This window comes from Orcinus orca, chromosome 12 (assembly GCF_937001465.1).
Source record: "Orcinus orca chromosome 12, mOrcOrc1.1, whole genome shotgun sequence".
NCBI lineage: Eukaryota > Metazoa > Chordata > Mammalia > Artiodactyla > Delphinidae > Orcinus > Orcinus orca.
Window position 1 is genome coordinate 26346099 of NC_064570.1, and position 20819 is coordinate 26366917.

Genomic DNA, 20819 nt, shown 5'->3' on the forward strand with positions numbered 1-20819 from the left:
TTTTATGGATGTTAGTATTTGCCTTATGTGTTGAGGTGCTCCTATGCTGGGTGCATAAATATTTACAATTGTTGTCTCTTCTTCTTGGATTGATCCCTTGATCATTATGTAGTGTCTTTCTTTGTCTCTTGTAACAGTCTTTATTTTAAAGTCTATTTTGTCTGATATGAGAATTGCTATTCCAGCTTTCTTTTGATTTCCATTTGCATGGAATATCTATTTCCATCCCCTCACTTTTAGTCTGTCTGTGTCCCTAGGTCTGAAGTGGATCTCTTGTAGACAGCATATATATGGATCTTGTTTGTGTATCCATTCAGCCAGCCTATGTCTTTTAGTTGGAGCATTTAATCCATTTACATTTAAGGTAATTATCAATATATATGTCCCTATGACCATTTTCTTAATTGTTTTGGGTTTGTTTTTGTAGATCTTTCCTTCTCATGTGTTTCCTGCCTAGAGAAGTTCCTTTAGCATTTGTTGTAAAGCTTGTTTGGTGGTGCTGAATTCTCTTAGCTTTTGCTTGTCTGTAAAGGTTTTAATTTCTCCGTTGAATCTGAATGACATCCTTGCTGGGTAGAGTAATCTTGATTGTAGGTTTTTCCCTTTCACCACTTTAAATATGTCCTGCCACTCCCTTCTGGCTTGCAGAGTTTCTGCTGAAAGATCAGCTGTTAAGCTTATGGGGATTCCCTTGTATGTTATTTGTTGCTTTTCCTTTGCTGCTTTTAATATTTTTTCTTTGTATTTGTTTTTTGATACTTTGGTTAATATGTGTCATGGCATGTTTCTCCTTGGATTTATCCTGTATGGGACTCTCTGTGCTTGCTGGACTTGACTGAATATTTCCTTTCTCATATTAGGGAAGTTTTCAACTATAATCTCTTCAAATATTTTCTCAGTTCCTTTCTTTTTCTCTTATTCTTCTGGGACCCCTATAATTCAAATGTTGATGCACTTAATGTTGTCCCAGAAGTCTCTGAGACTGTCGTCAATTCTGTTCATTCCTTTTTCTTTATTCTGCTCTACAGTAGTTATTTCCACTATTTTACCTTCCAGGTCACTTATCCGTTCTTCTGCCTCAGTTATTCTGCTATTGATTCCTTCTAGAGAATATTTAATTTTGTTTTCTGTGTTGTTCATCATTGTTTGTTTGCTCTTTTGTTCTTCTAGGTCCTTGTTAAAAGTTTCCTGTATTTTCTCCATTCTATTTCCAAGATTTTGGATCATCTTTACTCTCATTACTTTGAATTCTTTTTCAGGTAGACTGCCTATTTCCTCTTCATTTGTTTGGTCTGGTGGGTTTTTACCTTGCCCCTTCATCTGCTGCATATTTCTCTGTCTTCTCATTTTGTTTAACTTACTGTGTCTGTGGTCTCCTTTTCACAGGTTGCAGGTTCACACAATGAGAAGTTCATGCACTGCAACGAACAGTAGCCCCTGCTCACCTCAACTAGAGAAGGCCTGCGTGCAGCAACGAAGACTCAATAATGAAGACCCAATGCAGCCAAAAACAAATAAATATTTTTTAAAAAGAAGAAAAGGGAGAAAAAAGAAAGAAAGAAAGAAAAAAAGTAAATTAAAAAATAATTATTAAAATAAAAATAATGAAAAAAAAGAGAGCAACCAAACCAATAAACAAATCCACCAATGATAACAAGTGCTAAAAACTATACTAAGATAAACATAAAAATCAAAAACAAATCAGTCACAGACAGCAAACCCCAAGTCTACAGTTGCTCCCAAAATCCACTGCCTCAATTTTGGGATGATTTGTTGTCTATTCAGGCATTCCACAGATGCTGGGTACATCAAGTTGATTGCGGGGATTTAACTCGCTGCTCCTGTGGTTGCCCAGAGAAATATCCCTTTCTCTTCTTTGTTCGCACAGCTCCTGGGGTTCAACTTTGGTTTTGGCCCCGCCTCTGCATGTAGGTTGCCCTCAGGCATCTTTTGGGGAGTCTGAGGTCTTCTGCCAGCATTCAGTAGGTATTCTGTAGGAGCTGTTCCACATGTAGATGTATTTTTGATGTATTTGTGGGGAGGAAGGTGATCTCCACGTCTTACTCCTCCGCCATCTTGTAGGTTCCCCCTGCCTGACTTTGTCGCTATCAGATTTTACCTTTGGTCATGGTCAGTAAAAGAACAATTAAAAACAAAGATAATTTGGGGGCCTTAAATAATAATACAAATTAATAAAATTACATGCAATAGTAAGGTAAAGGAATTTTTTTAAATGTATCAGTAATTTACGGTTTTATTTATTAATACTTTTCTAAATTATACTCATTATTAATTCTAGTTTATTACAAATGCTACCAATTAGAGCTCCTAGCAGACATGCCTTCTCTGCTTCACTAGAAGAGAAGTATGTTTCAGTTCATTCTGAAGATGGATCTATTCTACACCACTAATTCCTTCCAGAGTTTGAGGCGAATACTTTGAAACTGTAGAATATAAGACCAAAGGGCATCCCTACACTAAGAAAATGATGTTAATGTCAAACTAATTCACATCCTTACAAGAATTTTAATTGAACTTGTACTAACAGTCTCTGTATTAGGGCTTTTCACCAATAGTAAAATTATAAAATGGTCAAATTATAACCATTATGCTTAACTGCAGTCATCTTGCAGATCTGATTCACTATCAACATGAAACTCATTAGCATTTCCATTAAAAGCATAAAAATGACTAACTCAAGTTATATATGCAGGCTAAAGGGTTAGTTAATTCAAACAAGTGTGTTAATATTGCTATCATTTACTTAATACACACCCAGCCTTATGGCTAGTTGTGCCACAGAAAGACTGAAAAAACTCAAAGAAGAAATTTAGGCTTGGAAAAGGAAATGTGACAAGGAAAAGTATATTACTGGTCCCATCCCCAAAGACTTGATATTTCAGAAAAGATTTGGTTCAAATTATGGACTGAGAAACTACAACTTAGAAATTTTAAAAATAGTAGGAATAATTTTATCAGTGTACCTTTCTTCATTCTAGAAAATACTATTAATTTTAATCAGCAAACAAAACATTTTCGGAGTTAACTGAACCTCTACACACAGAAGTTATTATAATTCACTATTATCTTAGGATCTAAAAAAATTGCTTAATCTAAATGGGACATATTTGTCTGTTCACAATTTACCTGGAGGTTTCCACTTCTGAGGTTCTCCAACCTAGTCATACTTCAGAATTCAGGGACATTTGGTCATTTTTAAGTTTTAGAATTAAAAAACATAACAAATAGAAAGGATTTCTGTGATATTATATTTCCTGTGGAACCCACTCAACATGATTCAACATCTCAGGGCATTGATTTAGCTTATTAGCAAGAAAGGAGCAATTATCCTACCAATTGCCTATCTTCAGATGCTAGATAATGAAACAAGGAGACAATACAGGAAGTACTCTTCCCCTCCCCTGCTACTGGGCCTTCACTCCTCCCCTAAATAACCACACTGTGCAAAAGACCTTCCATCCCTTTATCTCCCCTCAAATGAGACTTATACCTGGGTCAGCAAACATCTTCTGTAACGAGCCCAACTGTAAGTATTTTTGGCTTTGAGGGTCATTCAGTCTCTGTCATAACTACTCAACTCTGCCACTATAGCATGAAAACAGACATAGACAGACAATATATAAATGAATGGGCATGACCGTGTTCCAATAAAACTTTACCCAAACTGTCAGTGGGTCATTTGATTTGAGGGCAATAGTTTGTCAACTTGTGCTCTATTCTAAGCTTTCTTCTATTTAGTCTTTCCTGGGTGCTCTGATGTACTGCAATGGCTTTAGATCCCATTTATGAGCCAACGACACAATTTTTATTCATAAGGCCTGATTTCTCAGCTCCAAACTCCACGTGCTATTGACAACCCCACATGTGTATCCCACAGGCTCAACGTGCTCTAAAACTAACTCAAGATCTTCGTTTGCAAATGTATTTCTTATCTCAGTTATGACATTACCATCCATGAATTTGTCCTTGCCAAGAATCTAGGACTTATGCTTTATTCATCCTTCTCCCACCTCTTCCACATCTTATAAAATCATCTCGAAATACCACTCAAATCAGCCTACTTTATTCCATCCCTTCTGCCACTATCCTTATCCATGCCTTCATCTCTCTCTTAATTGTTTCTCTGCAACCACTCTGGCTCACCTCCAAACTATTCTCTACACAACAGCCAAAATGGGTTTTTAAAAATGCAAGCCTAATCATATCACTCCCAGGCTTAAACCTCTTCAATGTCTTCCCACTGTCCATAGGATAAAATCCAGAGTCTTGAATCCAGCCCACAAGGCATGATCTGGGCCCCTGCCTGTGATCCTGACCTCATTTTTGCTACCCTTTTCCTCTTAGGCAACAGTGCCTCTGGCCCTCTTTCAGTTTCTCAAACACATCAAGTTCTTAATTTTGAATATACTACTCTGCTTGGAATGTTCTCTCTTGCTATGCCATCTAAGGCCTCCCACTTTTCACTGAGCCAACTCCTTATTCATCCTAAATGAAAGTCAGAAACCTATCAAGCAAAAAATTGATAGTTTTGACTACCAAAAAGTTGCAATGCTTATACAGTAAAAATTAAAATATAATAAATAGGTTAAAGGACAGAAAAAAAATTGGGAAAATACTTGTAACAGACGTAAGATACAGAGAACTAATTCCTAAATATAAAAAGAGCTCAGGGCTTCCCTGGTGGTGCAGTTGTTGAGAGTCCGTCTGCCGATGCAGGGGAGACATGGGTTCGTGCCCCAGTCCAGGAAGATCCCACATGCCGCGGAGCGGCTGGGCCCATGAGCCATGGTTGCTGAACCTGCGCGTCCGGAGCCTGTGCTCCTCAACGGGAGAGGCCACAACAGTGAGGGGCCCGCGTATCGCAAAAAAAAAAAGAGCTCATACATCAATACAGAAAAACAACAACAAACAGCTCTCAGTAGCAAAACAGGCCAAAGACATGAATAGGTGACTCACAAAAGAACAACTACTGCGGCCAGTTGACATACTGAATGTGTTCACTAGTCCTAGTAATCAAATACACAAATCAAAACAACAATTAGTTGTAATTTTTCATTCATGGAATTGGCAAACCTCTAACAGATGGAGGAGACACACCCATTCACCATTTCAAGGTCCAAACCTTAAAATAACTGTTGCCTTGACACTATCAGCATTCTCATTATCAGAATAAACTGACATCATCTAGACCGGGAAAGTTGTTATTGTTTTGTCTAATCTATAAGGTGTTGCTGCCCTGAAATAAACACATTGGAAAATAACAAGTGTCATATAGATTATATTTATGCATACATTTTCCCAAATGGTCTAACTGAATCATTCCTTACATTGGAATACCCTGAGCAGATACCAGTTTCTCCTTCCCAGTATGTGTCTTCTGAGGCAGATGAAAGTGACTAAAAAAGGCAGCCTTAGAAAAGAAACTCTGCCCTTGCTTACACCAATTAAATTGCTCACCTTTGTTTTATTTCTACGCTTTTTACAGCTTTAATGGCACTCAATACATTATACAAATTATCTAAAAGAAAAGTGAAGCAATATATTTTAAGGTATCAGAGCTTTTAGGAAGGAAATAGTATCAGAAATCTCTCTTTAGACAAATGTTTGTTGGTGGTATATCAAATAAAAGAAACCTGTTGTACCTCTTTTTCTACTTTAGATTTGTTTTAATTTTATAAACTTAAATATATAATATAAATGCATATGTATAATTCATAATATATAATTGGGAGATGTTCTCTTCCATCAAGTGTATTTAAACCTATAGTCTAAGAACTCTTTCTGAATGGTGGTATGATTCACTCAATTCAGCTGTAATTACTAAGAAATCTCCACAATCAAAAATTGTTTTATAATAACAATGTTTTCAGTGGGGAAAATGAATTTGGGACAGGAGATTTTCTGACTCAAAATTGCAAAATTATTTTCCTGTACAATTTCAACAACAACAAAAGTTTTATACCTATAAGCATGTAAAACCTAACATCACTAAGCAAATTCAGCCTTTAAAGACATCTGACTTTTTCCTGAAGAATATTCCCCATTAATATTTTTAATTTTTTGAACATATATTCTGGAATGAGCATAAGAATTTTTATGGAGGAATACAAGCAAATGTTAACAGTAGTTCTATAGGAGGAGGGGAATGAGCACTTACTTTTACTTGGCATGTTTCTGTTTTGTCTGCATTTCTTTACTACGTATATGCTCAAACAGGAATTATCGAGATACCATTTCTGTTTTCTCTTCATAAACTTATTTTTTGAAAGTTATAAAAGAAGCAAGAAATAAAGAGCTGATATTATCTTGTCAATCACCACAAATATTTATGATTAATTAACACATTCTTATAACTGTTACTCAACCTTTGTTCTGATAAAGCAACCAAAAATAAAGCCATCTAAGCAAAGCAGTTCAGTAGCTAATAAAAGGAGCTAGACTGGTTCCCAACTTTGAAAGATTTATAACTGGTTATGATCTGCCTAAGACAGACCATTAATCATTAATTAATCATTAATTAACCATACTTATTCATTAATAGTTGTGCTTATAAAATTCACAGTATGAAAAGTCATACTGTGGCAGATATTATAATATCACTGAGAATTAATATTCCATATCCTTAACGACATGAATATAACCTCTAAATGCCTTCCAACATACTGTTTCCCCACTGGGAATGATTCTACCTTCTAACCATGGGAAGAAGGGAGTGTTATTCTTGTTATCTCAGCTTCTACTCCCCATCACCTTATGGAAGGACCCTTCCACTGAACTTGCTCATGTAAAGTCAGGACAACAGAAGGGTGACAGGATAGACTGGCAGAAAGAAAAGGTAAGAGGAGGAAAGTACAAGAGCTGTGACGGCAGGGTTACAGGGTGTGAGAAGGTCAATGGCCAGGGGAGACCCACTCCAGAGCAGCCAGGGGCGAGTAAAGATGAGGACAGCTATTTAAATGACCATTTGGCAGGTGGACCAAGCTGTTTTAAATGGCTCTGCAGAGAAACTGTGCAATGTTTCTCTTCAAATTATATATAAAGTAGATTGTTCAGATTATACATGATTTAGGAATCGGCCAACAAACCAAATTTGTAAATCCTTATGCAAACAGTACAAAGTGTAATTTTAAATTTCTATAAAATGACTTTTCTCTACAAAAAACATAGAGACATATAAATGTAAGTATCTGCTTTATCTTAGAATTGCTGACATGAATCAAAAGTAAACAGTTAGGAAAAAAGATCATACCAAACATATTCTTGCTATGGCTTAGTGGCAATGAATTAAAGAGACTATCCCTAAAAAGAGGGTAAATATCAAGCAAAGGAGGTTGACTGTGTGCTAGACATTTTACATGTTTCCTTATTTCATGCTGACAACAACCCCATAAGTTAGACATTCTTAGCCCCATATTACTGATGCGAAAACCCATCGCATCACCCTGACGCCCCACAATCGGCCACTGAAGAGAGTTTCCAAATTCAATCAAGTCTGATGCCAAAGCCCTCACTTTGTCCCTTACCTCTCACCTCACCAAAAAGGCACACGTTAAGTCAAAGGTTTAGAAGCAGGCCAGGCTAATTCTTACCTAGAGACTGAGAAAGAATGAAAGAGTCTCAAGAGTTCAAATAGGAATGCAGTCCCTTTTCTTCTCCAAATCTAAGGTACACAGTGCCACCTACTGGGGAAAGTGAGGCCACCATTCCCTACAAATAACGCTTTTGGTAAATGAATTCTTTACCTGAGGCTGAAGCAAAGCAACCAGGGATGTGGGGCGACCAGATCGTGCTATAAATGACACTTTCATGGCCTCTAAAGGTGCACAGAGACTTTCCAACAGTTGGATCCCACTACAAACAAATGAACAGATCAGTTACCTAACAGAGGCAAATTCATCATGCTTTATATTACCATATATATGTATCTACATACACACACAGTATACATATATATCTCAAGGTTTTCTTTAAAGTCTTTTTTTTTTTTTTTTTTTTGCGGTACGCGGGCCTCTCACTGTTGTGGCCTCTCCTGTTGCGGAGCACAGGCTCCGATGCGCAGGCTCAGTGGCCATGGCTCACGGGCCCAGCCGCTCCGCGGCATATGGGATCCTCCCGGACCGGGGCACGAACCCGTGTCCCCTGCATTGGCAGGCGGACTCTCAACCACTGCGCCACCAGGGAAGCCCAAAAGTCTATTTTTATATAAAGCAAGATGATATTTAAGGGGCCAAAATAATCAACACTGAGCTAATTATCAGTTTATAGCTAGAAGAACAGAAAATTTTAAATTCTAATAAATGCTTTAGTATATTTTTTGAAAAGAAAATTAACTGCCTAACTGAAAAGCAATAGAAGTATGTTCCAGAAAAGAAAAAACTTCAGTGGAAGCTTTGAGGAAGGGAATATTTGGTTTTAAATACAGTAATGTGGACATACCAGTTTGATAGTTTGATCCCACGAGCCAGACACCACAAGCTGTTCACATCTGGTTTGACTCCAATCAACACTGTACACCTAAAAACATTTTAAAGTGTCATTTAGAATGCAAAAGAGCATCAAGTTCAATATTACATTTATCTGTTTGTAACAGTGACAGCCAGTTAGAACAACTAATTCACTTCGTTGAAACATCAAATAAAGTCCTGCAAATCTCAATATGGTGTCTGAGAAAGGGAAAGGTCATCTTGTCCGTTCCTCCAGCCTTACCCTTAACAGATAAGACTCCATTCTACTTTAGCAGGATCCTACAGAATATTTCCAAAACCTTCTTCACTAAAACAAATTATACATATTTTTAAACCTACCAACAAATCACTGTTTGCAGCACCCTGAAGAAATGTCAGAGCAGATTAGAAAGTTAGTCATCTAAAAAAGCTTGCCAGGTCAATGTTTATCAGAAAGCATTAAAATTCAATTAATATCCCTTTCTGGTCTTTCTTTGAAAAAGCTTATCGGAATGACGTGATACTTTCAGATCTCTTGGTAAACAGCTTTAGTTATCCAATGCTGCTCTCAGTAAACCACTTCAAATGAATTATATGAAAACTTATGGAAATACTTTTAATTCTGTTATTTGATACAACGGATTATATACAGATCACTACTGGAAGCTAAGTTCAACCAAATATGTGTATAATTAAACTTTACAAAAGTAGTCCTGCCATGGACCTGAGTATGCCATTAAATGTGATCAGCCAGCAGGTTATTTTGAATCTAAAAACTCTACCATATTTATGCAGAAAGCATGACTGTCTGGGGTTTGTTGTGGCTTAAGTATGGATTCCCTGTTCTCTGCTGCCTAGTGCTATGCCTAGCCATGTTGGAACCTGAGTTTAAAACAAAAAATAATTAGTAATACCGATTATGTCCTTACTTAAAACTTTGATATTTTGTTCATCGTAGATTTTTCTTACATTAATTTTGATTTTTTAAATACTGCATTAAGAGATTATTTATCTTGACTACTGAGCTTTTGGGGCCCCCTTAAATTATGTACTAAGGTGAGTGTTTCACCACCCAGTTCTGGCCCTGCTGCGGCCCATATTCTTGCACAAGAGAGAAAAGCAGCTGGAACACTAAAGAAATCATGATCCAGCAACAGAGAGTAGCTCATAAAGTATACAGAAAGGTCAGCAAAATCCAAAGTGCTGCTGCAGCCATCTGTCAGTTATGGATGGAAAAAGGCAGGCTCGGAAGCAATCAGGGAAGAGCTTGAGACCTAAAGAGGTTGATTTTACCCTCTAGGCCAGGGCTCAGCAAGTTTCTTCTGTAAAGGGCCATATAAATATTTTAGGCCTTAAATATTTATATAATAACTATATTAATATATTTATTATATTCATAATAAATATACTATGGGCCATTTGCTCACTGTCACAACTACTAAACTCAGCCTTGTAGAGCACAAAGTAGCCATAGATGATACTTAATAAATGGGCATGGCTGTGTTCCAATAAAACTTTACAAATCAGAGAGCGGGCTGGATTTGGCTTTGGCCCACGAGTACTAACTGGCCAACCCCTGCTCCAAGCTGATGTGAACAGTCAAAAATAACCACAATAGGAAATCTTTATTGAGCACCTACTGTTTGCCAGATGTTGTCATAAGCACTTTACATATTTTATCTCATTTCATCTTCACTTCTGTGCAGTAGATACCGTGCCAAGGCCCAAAGAGGTTAAGTAACTTGTCCAAATTCCCACAGCTGGTAAGCTGCAGAGCTGAAGTCTGAACCTGGGCAGCCTAATCGCAGAGTCCACCTTAATCATGATGCTAGGCTGTCTCTACAATATGTTGCATGACGGCGCTTTAAAATGGAACTTTTCAGTGACCTTGCACTGTGATATTAAGGAAACAAAACGCTGCCCTTGTTGGTATCACCCTTCACTGGAGCTCCATTTGGGCCCAGACTGATTGCATTTTGTTTTCATGGATTATCCATACCCATATTAAAGCCCCTACCTATCTATCTACTTGGTGAACCCCCGCTCATCTGTCAAGACTCAGCCCCTTTAAATCTTCTGTGAAGTAAGCCTCCCTGATGAACCCCTCAGGCATCGAGGTGTCAGATGCTGCCTTCTGTGCACTCCACAGCATCTTACACCTACTCCTAGTTCAGCATGCACCATGCTTCACTAAATTCAGTGTTAAATAACTGCCACACCTGCTATATTCTGGAAGAACCATCATAAACAGAACCATCTTGTTCATGCTCATTGCAATATAACAGGCACTCAAGAAACTGAGTTAAAATGATTTAACCAACCAAATTTATCTCCACAACCTGTGCTGTTGCTAAGTAGTTATAAAGAGCTACTGTTTTCATTTTAGAGGATAACTGAACAAATACAATTAAAAGATAACATCATTAGCTCAGACTCCTCTACCGCTACACATTTCCAACATGACAGAGGACTTGAAACCTGACAACTTCTCACCTTTTAAAACTGCAAGAGCCTCCGCGGGCTCAGAGAGAACCCAGCCCCAGTGAGAACAAGAGACACGACGTAAGAAAACTATGCTGATACCAGGGCTGCTGCCAGCTCTTCTATGTGACTCATAACAAAGTGGCAAGCACCAGGGTCTAGGACAAAATCAAGCATAGGACATACATGGTGAGGTTAAAAATGGGATAAAAAAGAAGGAAATAAAGGTGACTCAATCAACATATACTTTTTGTTTGTTTGTTTTACTGTGTTTAATATACTAGGACATGGGAAAGAAACTTAACAGTATAAGCCAGGATATTGTGTTTAAAACACAAAAACGAAAACTGTAGACCATAAATACAAAAGCTGGAGGGATGGAAAATTCAGCTTGATGCCCAGAAGAGAGCATCCTAGCAGGGCCCTGAGGGCTGGCTAAAATGTCAATAAAAAAAAAAAGAAAGCAGAGGTGAAAATAGTGACCAGAAACTCCCCCAAAGACATAAACGGGGACATAAAGCACCCTAGGGATTATAGGACTAGTGAATGACTGCAAGATAACACCAAGGTTTTGTGCCTCAGAACTGTCAGTGACGGTGGCATTAACAAAGCTGGACGACTGGAGGAAGGGAGATAATGTGTAATTTTAGACACAGTGAGTTTGCGGTGACAGCCTGACAGTCAAGTGGAAATGTCTAGGAAGAACAGGGTTTGGGCATTAACCTCAAGCCCTGAAAAAAGTTTACAACCAGAGAGATGTTTGGGAGACAGCTGAAAAAGGATGACTAGATTCCATTATCCCAACCTCAAGTCACATAACTATTCAATACATATTTATTAAGCACTTACTATGAACAAGGCATGTGGGAGGGAGAGTATAGTGTTAGACAAGACAGATAAAAGCCCCAGCCTTCATGGGTCTTATACTTTAGCAAGGGAAGATAGGCTGTAAGTATAAATACACAATTTCAGGTTGTGATTTTTTAAAAACTACTAAGAAAAATAATGTAAAGTAAGAACACTAGAAAATAATAACAAGGGCGGGAGACTAGAAAGCACATCTCACATTAGTCTACTCTTACATCTTTTCCCTATTCCCAATTCCCCCCTCCACTCCCACTCAAATAGTGGACACGGGAAATATAAAAAGAAGAGAGATATGCAGCTATGCTTTAAAAGCAGGGTCCTCTAAAGGCCTATCTTAATGAAATTACTCTTGGTAGAAAGAAAATTGAAGAAAATTAATTGGGAAACTACACAAAGAAAAATGAAAAACACTGAAGAATATTTTGTGCTGCTTTATGAAATCTGAACTTCATCAGAACCACAGTTTGAGGAGGACAAATTTTATTACTGAATCCAATTCCCAAAGAGCTCATTTTTAATCTACTGTACAGCATTGCCCTTTTTAAGTTGGTCTATTTAATTAAAAATCATCACATAAAAACTGTGTCCAGAATGTTCATACTTATCTGTATCAATACAAAGGAAAGGGACACGGACTTTTAATTACTGAGCGATTAGAAAGGGCTACAGGGCTTCCCTGGTGGAGCAGTGGTTGGGAGTCCGCCTGCAGATGCAGAGGACGCGGGTTCGTGCCCCGGTCCGGGAGGATCCCACATGCCGCGGAGTGGCTGGGCCCGTGGGCCATGGCCGTTGGGACTGTGCGTCTGGAGCCTGTGCTCTGCAACGGGAGAGGCCGCAACAGTGAGAGGCCCGCGTACCACAAAAAAAAAAAAAGAAAGGGCTACATATTTCTTTTAATGTGAAATTTAAATTTTTTTTCATTATAGATATTTTAAAATGCACATAAGAGTAGAGAGAATAGCATAATAAATCCCCAGGTATCCATCACATACCTTCCATAATTATCAATATTTTACCCATCCTGTTTCATCTGTTCCATTACTTACTGGAGTATTTTAACATCAGACCATTTCACTCACAAATACTTCAGGAGAAAGAATGTCTTCACCTTTTACATGAGCACAAGGCCATTTTCACATCTTAGATTAACAACAGTTCCTAACATCGTCTAATACTCAGTCCATATTCATAGTTCCCCGATTGTCTCAGAAACGTCCTTTTATAGTTGGTTTATCTGAATAGGATCCAAACAAAATCCATATTTTATACTTAGCTGTTATGTCTCTTAAGTTATTTCTAATCTAGGAAAGTTCCCTTTCCCACCTTGGTTCAGGTCCCCCTACCCCACCAATGACATTTACTTGTTGAAGAAACAAAGTTATTGGTCCTATGGAATGTTCTAAATACATTCTGGATTTGGCTAATTGTTTCCTCATGGTGGTGTTCAACTTTTTCCTCTACCCTTCCTATTTTCTTTAAATTGGAAGTTAGATCTAGAGGTTTGATTGATTCGGTTCAATCTTTTTTTTAGCTTTCTATTGTATTAGGAGGTGTGTAATTTCTGGTTGATCCACTTCTGGTGATCCTGAGATTGTTCATAAGATGGGTCACTTTTAAATTAATGGTTTTAGCATCCACTGATAACCCTTGCCTAGGGTCATCATTTCATTAGGGGCTACTAAATGGTGATTTTCTAATTCTATTATCCCTTCTACATTTACTAGGTAGAATTCTATTACAAGAAAATTTCTGCACCAACGGTTTGATTACCCCACAGTGAAATTCATGCAGGAAAAGCAGGATAAATGCCTTGATTCTTTACCTTTATTTATAAATTCATGATCAAAAACTTTAAATGGATCAAATATCTTTTAAAATTTTTCAGCAAACTGATAAGCCTCACTATTTGACAACGAAGACAAATTTTAACTATTTTTAAAAACTGTAATAACAACACTGAGAATTAGATGCTGAAATGAATATTAAACTGAGTCTGTCATCTTTAAAGTCACTTTTAACTCACTCTCAACAGCACAGTGCTATACGCCCTCAAGTCAGAAACAAATTCTCGATTACTCTCTTTTTTCTCCTTCTTGCTGAACTTTTTAAAATCCTCTTATTCTTCCATTCTTATTATATATTCAGCAGCAGGCTAAGCTGAAGGCATTTTATGGGGCTCAAAAGACATAACGGCCTCTGCAGTTAAATAATACAGAGAAGAATCCGATTCCTGCTTTGATGCTAAGTTTAGAAGCCATGCAAAGGGAAACCTTCCGTGTTTTTCTTTCTTTCATTTCACCAGGACCTTTATTCCTTAAGGCCTAAAATATATCTAGGTCTTGGAATTTTCCTTTTTGCTTCAGTAAGTACTTGTCTGACTATCTGAAAACTGACTGTTGGACTTCATTCAACACTATTTGTTGAATATTCAACAAATATTTATTAGCTCCTCAAAACTCTATTTGACCTTAAATCAATCCTTTTAAGTGTTTCTGCATATTTGGTATAAGAGACAAACTTTAAATAAATGCTGTATTTCTCTTTAATGAAAAATGCCAAATATTTGGTATAATAATACTGATCTTTAGATTGATCACCAGAAATTCTTTAACAATCTCATGGAGGACAACCTTTCTGAGGGTCCTACAGTTCTCTACTCGTCATCCGCCTTGGTGTGGTTCGACTTTTACTAACAATCGTGAGAAAGACAAGAATATTGTGGCACATAGTGATGGGGACTCCCCAACCACCAATCTCCCTTTCTCCTTGCTCACAGAACCCCAGTTTTGCCCTTCAGGAAAAGCTCTGTCCTTTCCTCATCCCAGGGGTGAATCTTACTTAGATGAAAGTACGAGTGGTGACTTGTTTCCCTCACAAGTGACAGAGTTACGACTGGGCATGTGATGAGATGATAACTGGAATTCTATGGAGCGTTAGAAGAAAGAAACCCACCGAGGAGAGCAGAGCGGAAAGGCAGGAGAAACCCGGGTATCTGATGACATTGCCAAGCCTAAATTAAACAAACCTGGACCCATTCCCCGCTCCATATCCTTGGTTATGTGAAATAAAAAACTCAGATCGTTGAAAGCACTTTTAGTTTGGTTTTCTCTTATGGTAACAGCCAAGGCATCTAACTGATACAAAATGCTTATCAAAAATTGCATTTGAGGGCTTCCCTGGTGGCGCCATGGTTGAGAGTCCGCCTGCTGATGCAGGGGACACGGGTTCGTGTCCCGGTCCGGGAAGATCCCACATGCCGCAAAGCGGCTGGGCCCGTGAGCCATGGCCGTTAAGCCTGCGTGTCCAGAGCCTGTGCTCCGCAACGGGAGAGGCCACAACAGTGAGAGGCCCACATACCGCAAAAAAAAAAAAAAAAAAAAATTGCATTTGACAAGAAAATGAGGAAGGACAACCTAGAACAACAGTCTGAAAAAACAAACAATAAAATAAGTCTTCAGTTCAAAAAACCATTTACATAATTATAGAATGATGTAAACCACTGGTTTAACAATAGTACAAAGATCTTTACAAGTGGACTGAAAGTAACCCAGCACTACAACGTGGCTAAGGAAAATGCACAGCCATGTTAGGTAATATCATTAGAAACAGAGGCTCAAGATCATGGTGGCGAAGTCATATAAAGCTCAGCACTAATAAACACATTTCTGGAATAAATTAGGTTTTACAACATTAAAAGCAACACTGTAAAACAAGAGATCACCCAAAGGAGTTTACCAGGAGGGTGAAAGATATAGAGACCGTGTAACCTGAGGACAGGTAGAAAGAATTACAAATGTACAGTCTGGAAGAGGGAAGACTTACAGGGGGCATGACAGCTATTTTCAAGGATTCTCCTGGAAAAGAGGGACTGCACTTGGTCTCACCATGTCAGAGAAAGGAATTTGAAGCAACGGTTCGTTGATATTGAAGGTAGATTTAGGCCTAAGAGAGCAATTATCTAACCAATAGAGCAATCAAAAAGTCAAATAAGTTATCACATGAGATAGTGAAATTCACTTTCACTGAGCTGAAGTAAAGACTGCGTGACCATCACACGGAACATTCTCGAACAGTATTTTCCAGAGTAGTAGCAGTACAAACACCATTGGTTGTACGAGAGATGATTTTAACTGGTACATACATTTTATTTTATTCGTTATATATTTATTTTACCATACATGAAATAAATGTACATACTAAGCTATCAATTCCATGGTTTCATGAATATGTGCTGTTATAGAATAAGTGAAATAACTATGTAAAGTTCATTTAAAGGAAAACATTAAATCAGTATCTACCATTTAATAAAACTGGATATATTATTTTACGATTTGTTAGCTACAGCCCTAGAATTTATATAGATAAGCAATACAAGGCCCAAAGATTTAAGAAAAAGAAAGAAAACTTTTGAGAGGAAAAATATTTTTAAAAAAGAAAGAAAAACATTAAGTTAATCATAATCTAAGTGGTATAAGAAAATGGCAAAAATCATGAAGGTACCAAAATGTCTGAATTTTGGACATGCTGCTCTGTGGGGATTTTTGCACTGAACATGCTGAAACTAAAGTGCCTCCTTTACCAAAGTTGTCTTGGTATTCAGTGGTTCTATGAAAACACGATCATTTATAACTACATTTATTCAAAGAGCCTCCTTTACAATGAAATGGAGGAACTAAAATTTTCTATTATTTTCAGTCAGATCTTAGAGATATTCATTTTTAATAGCTAGAACTATAAAAATGATGTCTAGAATCCTCACATAACCAGTCTATTATTACAAGAGACTAACATTCTTGCACCTAATAAGCATTTACTGAGGTCTTTCCATGAGCCAGGCACAAATTTGAAAGTAAATTTGCAAGTTTTCGTTTGAAGCATCTATTGCTACCTTGAGAAAATTCTTAAAACATTTAAGGTAAAACACCAAAAGAGAATGTCTTTACCATCATGTTCATGAAAAGTATATATGTATTTTAATATGACTGAAGGCCAAACTATCCTCTATGCTACCCATACACACACACAATATCTAGCACATGTAAGAGATTTAGTTTTTAAACTTCTTCGGTAAGCTCTGCCTTATAGTCAGTATTTCAAGCTCTTGCTTCCATATATTCTGAAAATCCTTAGGAATCATAGTGAAGTCCTAAAGGCAATCTTACGATGTCTCTGTGAAAAGTCCACCTACCTCTATCTTAAGGCAGCGTATGGAGGCATATCCTTCCTTACAGCGTAAAGAAAGCGATGCGCCTCTGGAGGAACCGGTGCCACGGTATACTTCCTACCGGAGGCGTTTGAGACTGACTAATGAGAAGCCTGACCTTTTCTTCTTTCCCAGCTCCTTAGGCTAAAAGGTACTTTATGTTTGAATAATCAAATAACAAGTGACATCTAACATGTACACATGTACTAGAAACACTAAAGCTTAAACTTCTTGTCCCCTGAAGACATCTCCCCATGTTTCCACCCCCAAATGGATTTCAACCAAAGAAAAACAATCAGCCCAGAAAGATTCCCTTCCTACCTCCTGAGTGTGTTCCTTGTAGACCTGCAGTGGCCCTGTGGCTCTGGCGGTGTCCCAGAGCTGTAACGAGCCATCACCACTACAGGTGACCAGGATATGCTCATTATTCTCACTCCAGGTCACGTCAAACAAACCATCGTTCCAGTCAAAGCTACACCAGGAAAATTAAAACAAAAAAATCTAGTTACACAGGCAGCTGAACATAAAATAACAATCATTGCTTTTTTTTTTTTTTTTTACAGTTTATCACCTATTTTAACACACATTATCTCACATGGTCTTCACAAATATGGGAGATTCGTAGAGCAGCCACTTGCCAGATTCAGAAACAACTTCAGAGAGCTTAAAAGAACAGCCCAGTCACACAGCCAGAAAACTGCACAGCTAGGTTAAAATCAGGGCTCCCAACTAGAAATACGGCACCATTTACATGAGGACACGCTGCCACACCTGGGTGCTCACTGCTTTCTGTGTTTCATAGGAGGGAAGAACAAGCACTTGAAAGTACTAATAATTTAGATCAATAATTTCAGTGTTTCCCATAAATCTTTCACCTGAGCTATCAGCAGGTAGTTATTTTCTGATGAAATTTCCTTTCCTTTCTCTACCCTTGACTAACTCTGATGGAGACGTTAATGAGTCTAACAGTCACACAGACAAGACAGGCATGGAAAGAAGAAAGGGAAAGAAGCGATAATCCACAAAATGGATAATTAGCTCCTGAATGAGTAAAGCTAAAGTACATTAGGAAGAAAGCAAAGATAGGAATGTCAAACAGTATACCAACTAGCTCACATTTTTTTAAGTTTTACAATGTATAAGTGAATACTAAGAGACAAGAGCTTTAGAAGAAAAGTGACATAATCACAAGTTCATGGCAAAAATAAGCTCTATACTATGCAAATCCTGAAGGTTCTTTTATACGGCAAATTAAAACATCTTATTGATCACAAAGATTCAAAACTAATTCTATTAAGGTCTTAAAAGCAACAGAGAACACATATAAGTTTAATAGTTAGAGTCATCTTACCTTCTGAAAAGCCTAAGCCCAGATTCATTTTGATCCAGTATTAGCAGGGTTCCACAGCCTAGGGAGAAAAATGCTGAGGTCATGCTGTTGAACCCGCTGGGGGACCATGTCAAGGCAAAGAGGTATCAAGTACTGAGTACCTAATTTTACAGTCACAAATTTCAAGTTACTTGAGGCCATGTATACAAAATGATCAGGACCGTGCTCTCCATTTCTGTCTCTCTCTCTACATTGTGCTTAGTTAAATATTAAGCTTACCATCTCACCTATGCTTGGAATCCAGACACAGCTCTAACAGGGGAGAGATATTTAAGTGCATACTCTATGGCCAGGCAGGATGACAGGCACACAAACCTCCCAAACAGGTGTTATCATCCCTATTTACAGGTGAGAAACCTCAGGCTAACAGACCCCAGGGATTGTGTATCTTCTACATCACACTGCCTTCACAATAAATCTACAGTACCTTCTGGGACTTCCCTGGTGGCACACTGGTTAAGAATCTCCCTGCCAATGCAGGGGACATTGGTTCAATCCCTGGTCCAGGAAGATCCCACATGCCACGGAACAACTAAGCCCACACACCACAACTACTGAGCCTGTGCTCTAGAGCCGGCAAGCCACAACTACCCAGCCCGTGCACCTAGAGCCCACGCTCCACAAGAGAAGCCACCGCAATGAGAAGCCTGTGCACCGCAACAAAGAGTAGCCCCCTCTTGGTGCAACTAAAGAAAGCCCGCGCACAGCAACGAAGACCCAACGCAGCCAAAAATAAATAAATAAATAAATTTATTTTTTAAAAAATAAATAAAATAAATAAAGAGTACTGGTTCCATACTTTAAAAATAAAATAAAATAAATTCAGCATGGAATTTTAAAACAAAATGCCTACTGGAACTCACCACGTACTTGGTGGTAAAATGCTGAACACAACATATCATTATCTACCAAAGAGGAATTATTTTACTAAAGGATCAGCATATTTTAAAAGTTATATTTGTTATTGGGTTGAAGGAAAGAAAACTATTAAATATGACTGACTTAAAAAAACGTATCAATTCCTCTTAAGGCGTTTTTTTTAAGGATCTAATTTAAAATATCATTACAAACTCACGAGTCTTCAACCTAAATGGTAGGCAAGTATCGTAAACCTGAATTTGCAACCACTAAAAGCTAATGGTGAAAATATTAAGGCAAATATTTCTCTCCCTCTCCGTTTTAGAAATCACTAAATCACTGTAGGACCCAACAAAAAATACTGTCGAGAGCTGACATTATGCAATGAATTTTTTCATAGACCTTCAGTGCGTATACAACAGCTACGAGATGAATTAAAAGAAAGCCCGTAAGTCAAGAATAGAACCCCGCCTTTCAACCTAGTCCAGGACCAGAGACCATTAACCTGAACCTCTTAACTGCCTGCAAATGTTTGTATTCCTCCGGAGACAAGAAAAAGCGAGAAAAGAACGTGAACAATTTCGTGTTGGCACTTGCGGGGAAACTCCTGGCGTCTGCTCAGGAGCATCCTTAAGACGCACAGCCGGAATGCTGCCTGTGGGGAATGTGGTCCAATTAGTGGGTACTGGGGTGACCCTGCAGACCGTCTTCCAAGAGCTGTTGGTCCCGTCGGACCGGTAGAAGGGGCCCCACAGGTTCAGCCCGCTCTCCGCAGGGCCACGTGTACCTGGAGGAGTGTGTGTCACTAGGGGCGATGGTGTCGGTGCGCTCTAAGGCATAAGAACTAGGGGCACTAGGCATCTTCCACACGCTACTTCCGCACTGTAACTGGAAAAGATGATGGACTCGACTCTCAACCAACTCCCCACCCTGGACAAAGGCGGTCAGGGAGCCAGGCATTCCTCCTCTGCTTCCCCTGGCGTTCTTTTCTGGCGCCGTCTACTGTCGGAAGTGCTTTTGGACCACCAGAGGGCGCTGGAACTCAGCTAGAACCCGCCCCCGCCCCGGCGGCTCAGCGCGGCCCGGCCTCACCCGCGATGCCGTAGTGCTGCGCGGTGGCGCAGGCCAGGCGGCCCGGCAAGTACGGGGAAAACTCGGCTGCATAGCCGTGGCGGCCGGTCACCCGCAGCGTCCGCACCGCTCCGCCACGCGCCGCGCTCATCCCGCCCGCCGCCTGCGTGCCTGGCCGCCCCAACCGCCGAAGCCCTTCCGAGTTGGAGGCGACCGATCCGGACTCGCTAAGAGAATTAGAGATCCTAGAAGCTGAGACGGAAGTGAGGACACTGGGTGCCCTGAATGCCAGGTTTCGATTGGTCCGCAAAGGAAAGGGATTGACTCTGACGGGGGCCATTTTTGTCTTGGGCAAAACAGATGCTTGGCGCCCGCTGTGACGAAGTAGACGTGAGGGCAGTATTTCTGAGTTAGGTGGTGATTCTGACACCTTTTGTTTTTACGTATCAGCCTCCACTGCGGGCTATCTGGTTTTTATTAATTT

General features: G+C 39.0%; 1 protein-coding gene across 1 annotated transcript in view; it reads right to left on the bottom strand.

The window, feature by feature from the left end:
* The window catches only part of PEX7 (peroxisomal biogenesis factor 7), an 86038-nt gene extending 65454 nt beyond the window's left edge, over positions 1 to 20584 (bottom strand). The window contains exons 1-5 of the mRNA XM_004263782.3: positions 20357 to 20584; positions 18368 to 18425; positions 17338 to 17488; positions 8458 to 8535; positions 7764 to 7872 (exon numbers count right to left, since the gene is read on the bottom strand). Coding sequence (XP_004263830.1) covers positions 7764 to 7872; positions 8458 to 8535; positions 17338 to 17488; positions 18368 to 18425; positions 20357 to 20486 — 526 coding nt within the window. The 5' untranslated portion in view covers positions 20487 to 20584. The remainder of the gene's footprint in view (positions 1 to 7763; positions 7873 to 8457; positions 8536 to 17337; positions 17489 to 18367; positions 18426 to 20356) is intronic.
* Positions 20585 to 20819: the final 235 nt, after the last annotated feature.